General features: G+C 39.9%; 1 protein-coding gene and 1 long non-coding RNA gene across 2 annotated transcripts in view; one reads left to right on the forward strand and one right to left on the reverse strand.

The window, feature by feature from the left end:
• Positions 1–9166, forward strand: part of LOC309890204 — a 38563-nt gene extending 29397 nt beyond the window's left edge. Inside the window, exons 2-3 of the long non-coding RNA XR_014319394.1 lie at positions 4905–5056; positions 9043–9166. This is a non-coding gene — a long non-coding RNA (uncharacterized lncRNA). The remainder of the gene's footprint in view (positions 1–4904; positions 5057–9042) is intronic.
• GDA (guanine deaminase) overlaps positions 1–16597 on the reverse strand; it is a 39964-nt gene extending 23367 nt beyond the window's left edge. The window contains exons 1-7 of the mRNA XM_082783870.1: positions 16410–16597; positions 12010–12098; positions 10145–10316; positions 6602–6689; positions 5211–5316; positions 2389–2416; positions 868–975 (exon numbers count right to left, since the gene is read on the reverse strand). Of these exons, the coding sequence (XP_082639996.1) occupies positions 868–975; positions 2389–2416; positions 5211–5316; positions 6602–6689; positions 10145–10316; positions 12010–12098; positions 16410–16532 (714 nt within the window). The 5' untranslated portion in view covers positions 16533–16597. The remainder of the gene's footprint in view (positions 1–867; positions 976–2388; positions 2417–5210; positions 5317–6601; positions 6690–10144; positions 10317–12009; positions 12099–16409) is intronic.
• Between the last annotated feature and the right edge of the window lie 685 nt (positions 16598–17282).

Genomic DNA, 17282 nt, shown 5'->3' on the forward strand with positions numbered 1-17282 from the left:
TATACCTGATAGTCTGTCCCTGTAGCATGATGACTTAACAACCAAATTGGTATTTAGCAAATGTTAAAGTAATAAATAAAATGATAGATATGACCATGATGTAAAAGAAAGATAGAAGCCTACCACAGAGTGGACCCTGGGATCGGGGTAACACACAGGGTAACTGCTCCATGTATCTTCAGACAGACTGATCAATTTCTGGTCTCAGACACAAACCTGGTTCCTCCTGTGTGGAGGCTGAAGCATGTACTTTCTGTATTTTCAAATGCTCACCTTGTAATGACAAACAGTCCTAATGTAGTGTAGCTTTAAAGCAACATATACTAGGACTGTTTAACCAAAAAAGAAAAATCTCAAAGGTTCAACACACCTATAAGCTTCAAAATATGCCTTTTTTAAATGCAGAAACTTTATTGTAGAGGAAATTCTACAACAACATTAACAATGTTAAATAAGATAGAAATATGAGTAATTGAGACAAAAGATGAGCAATTCTTTTCTCTTCTGAAATCTGCCCTGTACAGAAACAGCAGATGGCTGAGAGGCAGACATAACAACCTTGGACAAGGGACAGCAACCTTTAGCAACCCAAGGGTTACTCTAACTTACAATACTTGGTGTCAGTTTCCTAGTAACCATGCACTGGGGCTTGATGAATTGTGCATCCTTCAAGCTATGAGCCTTCTCATTTGCTGTGGAGGTCATAGTACTATTGTAGAGTACCTCTAATAATTCAAGAAGAATTTAAAAGACGGGTTCCAAGTTAAGAATGTGGTTTAAGTGCTTTGTGTAAATTGTGAAAATGGCTTGATCTTTATGCTTTCTATCCAAAATATTTAAGTTGTAAACAGAGCTCTCAGAATTTACCTGCACGTGTAGGTCATGAGCTTGTGCTAAATCACCAAGTGAACGCAGCAAATCTTCTGTGCAGGAAGGGCCAAAGCGGGGGGTTACTATAGGTTGTACCCTTGGATACTGAAAATATTAGAAAGACATGTTTGTGATTCCACATATGTATCAGCAACCATAATTAAGACAATCGTTTACACAATTAGATTTTAGCTCTATTGTTTATTCTTTTCTTCAGACTTGCCAATGTGAATAAAGCTCACAGTCATTTTCTTATTTTTATCAGAAACTTCCTCAAAGTAAGAGAATCCTGAAACTTCATCACAGAAGTTCTGCTGAAAACTGGTTTAATGAAACTCAGTGAAGTTCATTTCATTAGAACTCTTTCCTCAAGTCTCTGAGATTTTATCAGACTTCAGCAGATGCACTGGATGCTTCTTCACATTTGCTCACAGTCAAGTATGAATTATAAGAGATAAACCAGACCTTCTTTTGATTTGTACTTCTGTGAGCATCAAAGAGGTAGTGATGTAAAGATGCAGAGATATGTAAAGCCAAAACCTTTTTCATCTTTGATCTTCTCTGCTCGTGATGGAGCGGAGCAAACTGTCCCTATACTCTGCTGTCCCTATACTCAACAGACAGGAAGGCTATTGGTAACACCAGATATGCTGTTCAGTAGGAAGCTGTGGATACCTGGACTAGAGCTACAGGTGTTTACTATGCACAATGTAATTTGCACATTTGCACATATAGACAATGGCTTTACAACTCTGCCTTCAGATACAGGGAATACCTACCGTTCTTTGTGCACATGGAACCACTAGAAGAAAGTGTGTGATATCTTGTCTTGCAGTTTCTTATACCATCTCCCAGACACAAGCAGCTCTGGACTTCTGAAGATTAGTATACTTACTCTACCAATACATATGATTTAGGCATTAAACTCTAGGCATCTACTCTTGCATGTTTTGAGCCATAAACATTAACAAATGGAGCTATCAAAATGAAAGGGCTGACAAGAAAAATTATATCCCTGCTTTTAATATTGGAGTGTCAACCTGTACCTACAGAATTTCTTTAGAAATACACTGGAAGACATGTGGTGACCCAAAACACTGACATGGTAATGGATTAGTAACTGTGCTGTAAAGACACCAATCTGTGTTGGTGAAAACTTCTTTTATTTGTCTATTTATATACCATAGAGTGATGGACTGACTTCCATCTGCCTTTAACAGAAAATTTTCCTCTGCAAGAAGCTGAACACTTTTAAGTGAATAAAGAATGTTCACAGAACATTACTCTGCTGTGTTCAGACCACACAAATCTGAATTTGTGCTGCTAGAAGTCAATTTCACAGCAACACAACTAGAAGAACACTTTGCAGACTGATGATTTCTGTCTGCTATACAGGAAGATCTATATTTATTGACTTGTCACTAAGTCAGTAGAATTTGTCAATGAGATTAACTATTTCATGTATTCACATAACATCTTCTGTATACAGAAGTGAACAGAAAGGAGAAGTCTACTTACTTGCCTTTCCGTTAGCTCTCTAACAAACCTGAAAAAGTATAGGGAAAAATCTGTTATAAATTTGTCACCTGTGATCTGTGTTATAAATTATGAAAATAGAGAAAATATTTACATAAATGTTCTGTTAAGCATTTCAGGCATCTATCAACTTTTTACAGGAAGTTGTGCCAGATTCTCAGATGAAATAAGAAGATGCAACACAATCAGGCCAGGACAGTTACAAAAAAATATGCTAGTTTGGAATTTGACCTTGAATATGCAGAATCTTTTCCATTTGCAATAATTAACTTTAGACACATGGTAATTACTTTGTGTTCCCACCGGAAACCAAATACACATAAACATTAAATTAATTTTAAACATAATTACATCCTACTGTTGCAACTTCAGAAGAAAAAAAAAAAAAACACACAAAAAACAAAAACACTCTTATATGCCCATGAATTTAAACCACAGCATTAAACATATTATGATTTTAAAATCCCATTTGTAAAAGATACCGCCATATTTTGTACATTGCTTACAGTAGTTACAGATGTCCTCATGCACTTAAAGGACCCTTAATTTTCTAGATATGTTTATATTTATGTTAGTGTATATTTACCTTCTATGAGGTAAATCTACATAAGCTACCTCACAGAACTCTTTGAAAAGCTCCCAGCAGCCAATATGGACAGTCATTACTGTTCATGGAGCAATATGGAGCAAATAAAGCTCCCTCTGACTTTGAAGAGAAGAAATACCTTAAACACTTGTATGCATAATGCATAGAATTTCAAAAAGCCTTTACAATATATTCTGATCAGGGTCTCTGAAATTTTATGCCATAGTTTACCGTCCAAAAACTCCATAGTTTTAGTCACAATAAACATTGGATCAAATCTGTTAAATATGTTTAGGTGGAAAAGAAAATAAATGCTGGAGACTAGATTCACAACACTGTGGCTAGTGCCATATCACCAGTTGAAAGTGAGAGATATAAGCTAAATTTCTGCAATGAACAAAGGACTTTTAACACACCGTTGCTAAACTTTGCAGGGTGAATTAGGCTTTTGTCTGTCCATCTCTCCTCCTACTGATTCACCAGATATAATAAATAAATATATACCAGATCAGAAATTGTAATGCAAATACCATTCTCAAGAGATAATACAAAACCTTAGGATGGCTGTTTTCATTTTTTCACGTGCATTACAGAGAATCAGCATGGTTTTAAAACCTAAAGAACTAGCTTTAAATAACCTGTGCTTTGTTGATTTATAGCTTCTCTATAAGGAAATAAGCTCAGGTTCAAACAACCAACTTCTTCAGAACAGGTCTGAACATGGGTGTTCCACTTCCAGATGACTGCTAGTGGCATATAACATATTCTGCTTTTCATTTCATGAAATTTTTATTCAATCCTGTTCACATGAGAAGGGCAGATTGAAACAAAACACTTTGAACTGAATATTATCTCTGTGCCTACAGTACAAACATTTCTGTAGGTTAACTGCAAAGAATTGAAATCAGTGTAATAAATTTTTTGACAGTGTGATAGATCACATTTCTCTCTCTCTCTCTCTTTTTTTTTTTTTTTTTTTTTTTTAATAAAAAAGTCACCCTCTTAAAGGGAGAGCTTTTTCATCCTCTGAAATTGTACTGGTGAGGAGATTCAGGCCTGATGAGGTGAGTACTCCTGATCTATGCTGACAAGCACAGATCTCTTCTCTAGACAGCTGTCGAGTACCTATGGCACACTCTCATCCAAAGCTGAAGAACATTTGTTATTAATATAATTGCACGGGAAGGGAGTAGAGGCACAAGTTGGGAATTGAAAAGCTATTTAGATCATTTTGAAGCTTTAAAAAATGGCAGAACTGGAAGTGCTACCACGCTCAGGCCCATTCAGTGGGATTCACTGTGTTACAAAAACCAGGGATTTAGGTGAACAAAAGCAACTGTTGGTACAGTGCAGGTGACTAATACTATATGTTTCAAAATGTCTCTAAATACAAACACGATTTATAACCCATGACTATTTCTAACTTTTAAGAGCATTGTTCTAGCATGACTTGCAAAAATAAGATGGCAATTTCACTCAAGTGATGTAAGAGGTTTACAATACTGTTAGGTATTTACTCTTTCAGCATGATATTTGAAACATTTACACATTTGTATAAATAACCCCGTGAGCAAAGTCCTACATCTGCCTAAGCATTTTCAGAAGGTGGACACAGAAGACAGGGGAAGCCTGAGACAGCTGGCTCCCATGCTTCAGCCCTGGATTCCCCTCCAATGTACAACAAATCCACCGTGCACATTATCTTCACTTGATTATCCTTCATTCACTCATTTGCAATTTAGAGTAGTTTCACTGGAGAAGAAGAGAACCAGAGCACATTTAGAAGTGGGTAAAAAAATGAAAAGCCAACTCCTACCACTGGAGTAAAGCTTTATCCTAAATGGGGAAAGGAGATAGCTCAGAAGTTAATGGGGGCAAAGGAACTGATTCTCTACCTCTCCACCCCTGTCAGGTCACGTAACCTCTACCCAGACAGCTGTGAAGGGAAAAGAAGAGGTAGAAGCCAGACCATAACACACAGGTCTTCTCCAAAATGTGATGCTGCAGCTTCTCACTTCCTTAGGCAAAGCCATGGAGAAACTGAACATGCTGTGCAGCAGCTGGGTAAGCATGTATTGCCAGAACTGTAGAAAATAATACTGTAAGAAGAATAGGATAGTTCCTACACCTGTAAATCCTTGATCACGGCTTCACCCTCACTTTCAAGTGCATTAAAGTCTTATTTCTAAAGGTTGTGCCAATAATTTAATAGTCTTACCTTTCTGTCTCTTGAACAGAATCAGCTGTAGTCTCTTTGTAGTGTGGTACAGTGTCATTTATATCCATACAGACTTTGCCAACAAATGCTCGTTGTCCAAATTTATCTGTTGAGATGCGTAAGAAAATAAAACTCAAAATCACTTGTTCTTTACAAAAACTGCTAGAAAAACCTGAATTGAAAAGAAAATAGTAAATTTCACATCTTCCACTTTCATTTAAGATGAACAGAATTTATGTTGTTTTCTTGTCTTTAAGTTGGGGCCATACTTGTGATCTTTAAAGCCAAAAAGGAAAGAGAAAAACTGCATTTAAGTAAGAGTTCTCCTCTTCCACATTAGTACCCAACTTTGTGTTATAATTGAGGACTGAATTACCAGTAGTTTAACCACAACCAGAATTCATAATGGTAGTGAATGAAGATGAGCACTGTGAAGCAGAGGATGAGAAATGTCCCCCAGCAGGGAGAAACGCATCAAAGTACAGTAGCTGCAGTAGGTGGTCACTCTGAGCTAAGAAAATGCATGAAGATGTCAGCAAACCCTGTTTCCTTAAGAGAAGGTAATGAGAGAAGTCCTAAAATGACTCCCATTTGCAGCTAGAGCTACTTCTGGCCTACTTATTGAGATTTATCAATGCTGTGACTCAGAACTTAGGTGTAACACAACAGAAATACATGTAACATTAAATTCTAAGCTTGTAAATGTTTTCCTAAATCTTTTTGCCCATTGTTTAACATCTGAGATGTTGAGTACACCACTTTCAAAGTTCTAGGGTTTCCTAAAAAATCAGAAAGACTATGAAATTTTTGGTGGAAGCTGATTCTTATTGTTTCACTCTCCTACGGGAGCTGAGCTTTGAGAATTCTTGCAAGAAACACAAAACTTGAAAAGAAATGACAGGGATTTGCAACAGTGAGCAGAAAGAAGGGATAAGGTCCTGATGCAACTCCCATTGTTCTGGTTTCAAAGGGGGTGTGGAAATTTTTGATGTTGATTCTCAACTGAAACATCAGAGTATCAGGAAGTTAAAGCACTGACTGCACCTCTTGCCATTCAGCCCTTTAATCCTCAAACAGCAAAAGGCTAGAAATAGCAGAGGACTGCCCTGTAGAAAAACTCCAGCAGACCTCTCTCAAGCTCAGACAGGAGCTGATTTGGGAATGAAGTCCAGCAGAGGCAGAGGAAGAGGAGACAGTAGAGGAGAGATTGTTAAGCAAAGGGTAACTAGGCAGGATTTGGGGGATGTGGTATGACAGAGAAAATGAATAAAAAAAAGTAAAATTAACAAAATTGAAAGACAGATCCTTAGCTACTCTAAAACTCCCAAGCTCTGTTTCCTTCAACTAACAGTCTGCATAACATCCTTGAGAACTCACTCGTACCATCTTACCTATAATTTCAGCCAGAAGAAGAGACGTATCTGTGTGAATTGAAGCAAAGTAGCAAGCTGTAGTGGTGCCATTCTTTAGAGTTCGTCTCTATAAAAAGAAATCAGTTTCAACAGTTTGGAAAAATATAGTCTAGCTGCCAAAATGCAGAATAGGCTGTCTGATTTCAAGCTGCAAGAACATTTGGTTATTGTGAAATTCCATGGGAGTTACAGTGAAGTTGGAAGGTAAAATACAGATTTTTAATTTCATAATAGCTTTTTAAAGTCTGAATGTTAATAAACACAAAAAATCCTCTTCCAAAGCTATACAGGTTTTTAACAATGGTTTAATAAACCCATGGAAACCAGTCTGTATTTCCTTCACTCAAAGTAGAAATAAAATTCTGATTTATGTCTAACTTGATTTTTACTTAGAAATACAAACAACCAGTCATATATGTTATTTCCTAGTTTGGAAAAGCTCTCCAGTTTTCATAGTGAAGCACTGTAAGTAACTGCAAAGTAATACCTTTGGGAGAAAGTAGTGTTTTTTATTTGGCTATCTGATGTGGCTGGGAAAAATAACCAGGCTTTCAGGTACACAAATTCTTCATTATCCCTGAGGCCAAAGTAACAAACTCCAGAATAGAAGGAAGCTGAGAACCACTGCTCAGAGTGTAATTTAATTATTTATCTAATTATATAGTTTGAAAGGAATGGGTGCATTGCTATCTGTTCATATTACTTTTGGAGGACATACCAGATGATGAAGAGTCATGTAAAGTTACATTAAGTCATCAAATCATTTATACTTTCACTCGATCTTGAGACTAATGCATACGATATTGATGTCCTATCTACCAGAAGGGCTTAAATTGGATTCTGGCTAGAATGTAATGTGAGAATACATATTTTTTTAACAGGCCAGAAGGTGAGACATACAATGCAACTTTTAAGAATGGCTACACCAAGCTATTTAACAAACATGAAGCTAAGCTCTGTATTTTTCATAAAACATTCAAATTAAAATCTTAATTAAACTAAAAATATGTCTATGGGTGTGCCTAAAATGAGTCACAAAAATAATGTCACTGCTGAGACAAACTACCTTCATCTTTTTTTTTTTTTTAGTTTTTAAGACCCCCAAATGTGTTTTTTTAATTCATTTTTTTTATTATTCCTAAATATTAAATATTCCTAAATATTAAATTTTTTATTCATAGAATTGTTGTTTAATGAAATCCAAAAACTTTTTTTTTTCCAAAAACATCCGCATAAAAAATCAGCTTTTCTAAAATTTGAGGGACAGAGGTGGTTCCAGATACAAAATGGCAAATTTCACTTAATTCATTTGTTTTAGCAACTACAGAAAGTATTTATTGGACACAGAATATTGGCTTGAAACATTTCACTATGTTTTAAGTACAAGTCCAAAAATATAGATACATATCTGCTTCCTACAGGTTTAGTCCCATTTCTAACAGTGGAAGGTTATTATAAGTCCCAAAGCATGATAAGTGCTCTTTAAAAAAAAAAAAAAAAAAAAAAAAAGACTATCCTTAAATTGTTAAAAGCTAGTACATTTTTCAAACCCATTCTTTGTTTAGTTGCTGTTAACTCATTTTTGGCCTCAACTCATGCGAAAGAGTTGTACATATTGCACAAAAGATTACTTCTGCTTATCATTTTTAAATTTAGCACACATTTCCTTGTTTCTACGTCACCAATTAGTATAAATTTTGGTCTATCTCACCTAGGCCAGTTGTTTTTTGTATACTTTTAATTTACTCCTTATTTGTCACTTTTATAAGATAAACAAACCAACTATTTTTAGTCTCCCTTTCTATTTTCCCATGTCTTTGATTTTCCTGCTGTTCCATCTCCACTGCATCTCCACTGCACTCTGCACTCCTCTTGCCCCTCTGAGCTCTGCAAGAGATATTCAATATAAAGCTGTGGCACTGATTTATAGAAAAAAAATAAAAATAAAAAATCCTTACTCATTCAAATGCCTTTCCCTGAATCACTGCTGAAGATTCAGAGAGGCTTTTACTGAGCTAAGGCAATTACGTCCAAGTTACTTGCAAAGCAGTACATTCATTTTGTCTTCCAACTTGATTAAGACTGTAGTGAAACTGAGAAGGTGGCTCTCAGAACACCTATATTCCTCAAGCCATTTTGTACTTTCCAGTTTGGACAGGAAACTATTGGTTCCATGAGAAAGACTGTTTTAGCAACAAGAAAACAACAACTAGCAATGCAGAAAATATTAGTTATTTAGATGGCTGGATTCTGTTCTGACACATCTGGCCATGAAGCATTGCAGAGCTACTGGTATTCTGCAGCATTATGGGTGAAAACATTTTTCTGATCTTGTCCTGTTTTATATCTCCAGGGAGAGATGAACCATTGTGTTGAAACTTCTCCAAATAACTGAATTCTCACTGGCAATTCTTTTCCAGGTAATGTTATTAAACATGCTGCAAAATGAGTGCTTGTTCTGGGCTAATCTCACCACATCTGAACCAATGGAGACAGTATGTTGAAATGAGGTGAGATCACCTGTAAATTATACGTAGCTGAAGGCGTGTGCTTGTGACTACATTTTATGACCAAGCTGCTCCTACTGCTGTGATTGTGCTAGATGGCAGAAAGCTGTTTTTTTTTTATTTTTAAGATTTGTGTTGCAAGGACAGTATTTATTACAGGTTCATTACATTATTATTTTGACAACACGTTGTCAGAGTATTAGACAAACACAAGACAGTTTATAATGGTCATTAAGACTTAAGAAAGACTTAAGATCTTAAGAAAATACTTCAGTGTATGTATTAAGAGGTACATTTCAGTTATAGCACAGAACCTACTCTGCAATGTGACCTTGCTGTTTATTGTTCAAGTGGAATTTGACCTCAAAGCCTTTATATTGCTCAAAATCAGACTAGCTCAAATACAGCCTCTCTCTTTAATTCACAATACCATCAACAGACTTCTATCAGCAATGAAAGGTATTCCTGCTACAGGGTCCTCAGCTACAGAATCTTCTCACTCAATTGCTCCAAAACACCTCAGACTTTTTGTTGGTGAGAAGTGTCTCCTACTTCACAAAATCATTGCAGAAGATATGTTCGTAATACAGACGTTTTGTGCAGAAAAGGAAATAACCTCTGAAATGTTTTTTGTTTGTTTGTTTGTTTTTGTTTTGTTTTTTATCATGTTTGATCATTTCTGAATTAAGGTTGTCAGCACCTACTGGCAATGCTACCTCTGAAAGTACTCTTAGATGCTTGTCAGTGTACTCAGATATGAGAAAAGATGATTAATGAGATGGTTCTTAATCAATCACATGATTAAATTAACTGTCTTACCAGCAACAACAGAACAAGAATGGAAGTAGCAGGCAATGATCTTGGCTATCAACTAGAACAGTGGATGTGTTGTCAGTTTTATCTGGTTTTCATGACATTAAGACACATTCTCCTATTTCTGCTGACCTGAAAATTTATGTATATTTTACAAGTAGTAATGTTGTCAAGCAGGTAAATGAAATATGGAAAAACTTACAACAACTCTGGTGTACACTTCTTCTGCAAAATCACTGTCTTTGAATTTGGCTTCCGTTGGGAATGTGTAAGTAGTTAACCACTGCAAAAGAGGTAGATCTACTCTTGTTCCAGCAAATGAATACTGAGGAGCATGAATATGTGTGTCAACCAATCCTGGCATGAAGAATTCACTAGGGAAAGAAAAGAAAACAGCAATAGTCCAAAACATCCAAAACTTTTTCCAAGAAAAGTAGTTTTTAATTAAGCAGTATGTTTGAGCAAAAGCCATCAGAGTAAATGACAAGTACAGATCAACCTTACTATTTCGGCACCAGCATATCCACTCCTACTACACCCCTACCCATACTCCTTTACTATATGAATTACTTGTTTAACTTTTATACAGATTTATATAGGTACCTGCAAGGAAAAAATCTGTGGCTAGAAACTTATGTAAGTGCATGATGAATCCAATTGTCTGTAATGTTTACCCAGACTGAATACCAGTAAGTAAAGCCGAACTGATTTCACAATAATTAAAGTTATTTCACAGAAGAATCCACCTGAGCAAGAGAAGATTCACTCTAGATCCCTAGCATAGATATATTTGTAATGCCTCTAGATGTGAGATGTTCACAGCTACAAAACTAGAACTTTCTGCATCCCAGTTTTCTACTACTATATAAATGTATCTATATATATTACTCATTCAGTGAATTTCAAGGTTTAATGAAAGAACAGCGTGTCTATGAGTGCATATATAGATGCTGGACAGAAAAGGAAAAAAAAGAGCTCTGTTCAGTGTCTTGACAGGAAAGGTGTCTTTACAATGAAAGTGCAATAAGGTTCGTTGCCATGCAGTACTCATATAATAACAGGGATGAGTACATCAACATCACCATGAGGTTCCTATAATTATTTTGTTTTGTGCTGGAACTCCATATAGGATCAAATTTCCCTCAGCCTTCCCCCCTTCTCCCTGGATACTGAAAAAACAGTGATTTTGTCTCTGTAATTTCCCTTCTTCATGTTTTCCTGTATGCTAGAAATGCTGAAAGATCTTTCTCAATCTTACCCTTATTCCCAGCAACTTCCATTTTCCCCAGGCTATTTCAAGTGGAGAAAACATCTGATGACTCATGTACGCTGTACGATAAGTAATCCAACAAAGCATACAAATTTTTTAACAGCTGAACACTAAAACTATGCTGCAAATCTAGACTCAACTACAAGTTGCTTACGGTTGTGCTATTGTGTGTAAAGCATTGTAGGTACAATCCAAAACTTCACTAGAAAGGCGGGGGATTTCGTTGGCTGAACAAAAAAGAAACACTCAGAAATACATGGCTCTGTTTTTAGAGGGTTTAATACTCTAATTTTATTAGTTTTTATTAGGGAATGTGTCAAAGCCCAAGCACTTTAGTTTTATATCTGCAGTATCAAGGCTACCTACATTTATTAAGTCTAGAGTTTCGAGCAGGCACAGCCTGCTGCTAAGAATATGCAATCTAAAATGAAGAAGACCATCTAGGTAAATGATTTTCTCAAGGAAGATCGTGGTCTTACACTTTGTATGAACTGAAGAAGTTACGCATGAAAACTAAATACAGCATTTTGGTGTGCACAGTACATGTCAGCCAGCAGAATTCAGTGATGGCTGCAGTCCCAAACCAAGGAATGCAAAAAGTACACAGATGGCTTGCACTGCAGGCCTCACCCAGAATGCAGGCAGCCCTTGGATTAAGAGCTCTTGCAGAACTGAAAGGGAGTTTTGCCCATAAGATGGGATTTAATATATTCCCTGCCTCAAGTTATTCACACCTGCACTGCTTTGCTTAGAGAGTAAAATGCATTTGCTGAAGTTAATCTGAATACAACACTTACTGATGACTCAGTTCTCTTATGTCAGATGTTTTGAAGCCCCACTTCTTAGCCAGCTGCTCTTGCTGATCAGCTTGCTCCAAAAACACAATCTAAAAGAAAGGAAAAGATAGTTATATACTTTAAGTATATATCCTACTTTACATGAAGGCAACAGAAGTCATATCTTAGAACAGATTTTACACACTTACTACAAAGTGATAGGTTTGCATTGAAATACTTGTTATTCTTGACTGTTGGGTTTGATTTTGAAATACCTACTCACAACCTCATGAATAGCACCACACCATTTGTAACTCGGAAGAAAAGAATTAATTCACTAAAACTAATAATTCACTAAAAGTATTTAGGCCCTTCAGCCAGCTGAATGAGATATCTATCTGCATGGGGCTTCGAACACAGACCTGCTGAAATTTCTGATGAGCAATAGAGAAAATGTCACTCAGACACTGAAGTCAAAATGAATGCAGAATGACTAATGTTAGAGCTGCTAAACCAGGAGAAAAAAAAAATAAAAAGGAAAAAAAAAGGAGAAGGGGAGAGAGAGAAACATGCAATACCAGATGGCAAATGCTGGAAACGGGTGTTGCCATGGAAAAGAAGTGACTATTATATACTTTTAGAGCGCAGATAAATAAAACACTTAAATTATGGAAGAATGAAAAAAATATTTTTCAAAGGAACTGAATGCATGAAATAAACCTAACCCTGACACCTGGGCCATTACTGCCAAATGCAGCTGTAGATGAATCAGAAACACATGTATATTATTTCCAAACAAATTTCCCAGCAGGACTGCTTGGTTTTCCAAGAGATGTTCCTCAATCCTTTAGTAGGCCTTTGTTCTTGACATCTTTCTAACACTCTAAGGTTCTTGAGGTCCCATGTTTGGGCATTTTCCTGAGTATTTGCTCGTACATTCCAGGTAACTGCCCTGGTGACCTGGGAACCAAACCTTTAAATTGGTGCTGCACCTTAACACTATAAAGGCAAGAAGAAACCCTGTGCCAAAGTCACTACTGAATCAGAGAAATGCATGGATAAGAAGACTGGCTATCTGCTTGCAATGAAGCACTTTTAGAAAGTTATCACAAAAAGCAACAGCTGCTAGGACCAGTGCTCTAACATTTCAATCAGTTCTGATGTGTCATCCATGTGATGGGGCTAAAGGATCCAAAAATGAGGAGCTGTGTGGTCCCTGTCCTAGTGCCTAGCTCAGCCCCTTTTTTTTATTCCAAGTGATTTCTAAAGCACTGCCATCAACACATAGCTGGTCCAGCCAACTACATATTAACCCTGACATAGTAAACACTGACTGCCTCCAAGCATCACAGTGCAAATAATTCTGCTAACATAAGAGTGGAAAGTAAATTATATTGCCCCTAAAAATATGCCTTTTTTTTTTTTCTTTTTTTTTTTAATCTAGCAGTGCCTGTGTGTAACTTTGTTTCTGGCTCTGACACTCATAGATGAACATGAGTAACAAGTCATTTCTTCTCTTCATGTCACATCCTTTGATGCTCAGAGGAAGAAAGGCTGAGAGAGCTGGGGGTGTTCAGCCTGAAGAAAAGAAGGCTCCAGGCGGACCCCACTGTGGCCTTTCAATACTTAAAGGTCTTATAAAAAGGATGGAGAAGGACTCTTAACTCAGGTAGGTAATGACAGGACAAGGTAGAATGGTCTTAAACTATAAGAGGGAAAATTTAGATTAGACATTAGGAGGAAATTCTTCACTGTGAGGGCAGTGTGGCACTGGCACAGGCTGCCCAGAGAAGCTGTGGATGCCCCACCCTTGGAGGTGTTCAAAACCAGTCTGGATGGGTTTTTGGACAATCTGATCTGGTGGGAGGTGCCCCTGCTCATGGCAGGGGGGTGGAACTTGATGATCTTTAAGGTCCCTTCCTACCCAAGCCATTCTCTAATTCTACGGTTCTATGATCCTTCTCAGCCTTCCCTGTCTCCACAATGATTAGCTACCAGCATTAACACGTATCTCTTTCCTGCCACTGACCATCATGCTGTCTTATTTTCAGCCTCAGTGAGCTGCTGCCAGCACTGTTTAATGTGGCTACCATATTCAGCACTTTTACAATTAGAGATGCAATGCCTATTGTTTGTCATGTTCTCAGAACTGGAACAGGAGGCTAGATGAGAGACAGGAGCACTTATTAGACCCAGCTCCTGAGCAAATAGGCCAAACTGTGGGGAAGGACCAAGCAATGAACCCCAAATGGTTGATGTTGACTTGGTACCTTCCTCCCTGTACACATGCCACTTGCTATCCCAACTGGCTTAAGCTAAACACTCATGTTTGGCAATACTTGATAACACTGACTCATTCCACAGCTCTTGCTCTTTCCATGCCTTCAGCAGGAGCTTTTATCTTTGTTCTATTTTCTTAATATTTTACTCAACTATGTTATTTACACCAATGTTTCACTGGCAGCTCACATTTTGCAGCTGACTCTATTTTCTTTGCCTCAGGGAATACCATTCTTTCTATTGGCAGTTCCTCAAGAGCAGCACCACAGCGCCCTACAAACCACTCAATTAAACATAGGCTTATTTTGTTAACTTGTGGTAACTTGGGTCACCAAACCTGACAGCAATGTTTTCTCTGCTAAAGTTCCCTTTTCATCTACAGGTAAAGCACACAGAGCTGACACTTCATCTCCTGCCTTTACCAGAGAACTGTCCCTCCTTGCTGCGGGGCCTGGGCAGTGTTTCTATGGCACCAGATGTATGCTCCTGCTGCTTTGAGGACAGACTGGGACTAATACTGAAGAACAACACCTGGCTGCACAAAAAAGCTGGTCTGCTCACCTCTTCTGAGATCATGCACAATTTTTCCATGATGGAATCAGCAACATGAGGCAAAAGAATGATAGCTGCATAGTTAAGTTTAATTATTTGGGAGTAACACTGACAAAGTATTGGTGTATATTTTGACAACAAAGGTAAAAAAATTTCTAACCATCTTTGCAAAGCACCTCTTCAGTGATTCCATTGGAAGTGCTGCATGAGGCAAAATTATGAAAAAAAAAAGAAAAAAAGAAAAAAAAAAAAAGCTAGAGGGTACCAAAACTCACTGTATTTGATCCTGGAATTTAAATAGTAAAATGACAGGAATTCTCAAAAAGATAAAAATATGAAAGTCCCTGCTGCACTATTCTGGTGGAAATTTCCTTTTTGGATAACAGTGTTTTCTGGAATTTTTTTAAAGAACTGTGTGGGAATGTGCCAATTAATGCATGAAAAACACTACCCAGTGAATCCTCGTTCACTAGGAGAAAGGGAGAGAGTGACTCTGCCTGAGAGCAGAAATTACTAGATACAACCTACTAAGTTGTCTGGTTTCCAAGAAAATCCCTTATAGGTCTTGATTTCCTAAGAGCATGGAGTAGTCACTTTTTAGCAGACGTTACCATTTAAGAGAGCAAGACAAGATACAAGTTTCTGCCTCCTGCACCTGAGTAACACAAACCAAACTACTCATTCAGGTCTATTGCTTTTAGTTGACACCACCCAATAGAGAGCTTTGAAAGTTTGTATTCACCTCCTGTAGGCCAACATACAGCTTCTCAGAGGCCTTGCTATTGCTTGTACCAGACTCCCCAAGAGCAGCTATAAGAACCGTCTTGAAAGAGGCCCTCGAGAACCCGTGTGGATGGTGAGAACAAGCTGTAAGAGCCCAGAGTGTGCTTTGTGTGTATTTCAAATGCTGCTGAAGCCTGACAGAGTAGTTTAGTCACCAGAAGGAAAGAAAATGACTTTTTTTATTACACACAGGGTGGCTATGTACACTGCTGAGCCTCGAAGAAATTAACAGCCCACCTAGGCAGTGTGTGCTGTGAAACCCAGTGCCACTGTTGACCCTGTCAGGGGAAAGGTGCAGCTTCCCTGCCGGGATCAGTCCTGCACTACCTGTGAGTGAGTGTTATGCTCGTTCTTAAACTTACCATTAACACTCCCAACCTTACCATTTTCCTAACTTTCTACGGGTACGTGCCACGTTTTTGTTGTTTCTTTTCCCTGCGACGAGCAGTAAAAGCTTCGCTCGGATGTGCACGAGTACCGAAGGGGGGGGGAGGGGGGGCGGGGGCAGAGAGACGGCAGCGCCATTCCTGCTATTTCGGCACTCGCCACCGGCACAACCTCCCCAAAACGCAGCCGAGGAGCCCTCTCCGCGCCGCGGGGACGGGACGGGGCACCCAGGGGAGGCTCCGGGCCCCTCCGGGCTGCCTCGACGGGGGGCGCTTCCCCCGGCGGCTCCCTCACGGGCTCCGGACCGCGGCCGGAGCCTAAGGGGTGGACATCGACGCCCGAGGGGCACGGGGAAGCCCGGAACATCTCCCCCCGTCCCTCCGCATCTCCCTCCCGTCCCGCCGCCGTCCGCTCCTCACCGCGCCGCCGTCGTCCACCCCCAGCAGGTGTCCGTGCAGGATCTCCATGGGGGTAGAGAGCCGGGAGTGCACGAAGGTCCCCCTGAAGACGTGGGCGAGCGGCGGGCGCTGGGGGGAGCCCATGGTGGGGGCGGCGGGGACGGCTTGGTGGGGGCCGGAGCAAGCGGGCAGCTAGCACCCGCGGTCTGCCGCTGCCGACGGCGGCTTCCCGGACCTGTCATCATCTCCCCACCCCCCCGGTGACTTTCTCCTCCGCGGGGAGGGGTTTGGGCTGCGGGAGGCCCGCCCGGCGGGGCGGGAGGCTCAGACTCGCACCCGCCTCCGCCGCGGGGAAGGAGCTTTGGGTGTGGGGGGGGAGGACACGGGAGGCGCCCGCGGGGCTGCGAGATGGCGGCGGGGCCTCGACGAGCGGGGCCCGGCCTCGATGAGCCGGGCTCGGCCACGCCGCACGCCGACCGACCGACGGACAGACCGACGGACGGACCGGCGGCGGCCTTCGGGTCCCCGCCGAGGTGCCCGTGAGGGGGTCGCTCTCGGCAGTCCGTGGGAGCACCTGTGGCGCCGTGCCCCGTGCAACTGGTGGTTTGTCGGGTGTTTTTGGAGCAGACCCGCCTGTAAACGCCGTGGTCGGTAAATGCGTGTCGCGATGTGGCTCCTGACTGCCGCGGTGAGCCCTCTCGGCTGTACGCGGTGCTCAAAGATGGGTATCCCACAGGCTGTACCCCCTCAGTGCTAAGCTCCCACACTGTTCTAGTGGGCACGGGGGCAGGATGCCAGCAGAGGCACCTGGAATACCCGAAAAAGCTCATTCAGTGGAGATGGTCAACAGGGTAGGAGAAAAAGGCTGCAGAAAAGCAAAAGGCAGAGAAAAAT

Source organism: Aythya marila, assembly GCF_965140915.1.
Source record: "Aythya marila genome assembly, chromosome: Z".
In the NCBI taxonomy this organism is placed as follows: Eukaryota; Metazoa; Chordata; class Aves; order Anseriformes; family Anatidae; genus Aythya; species Aythya marila.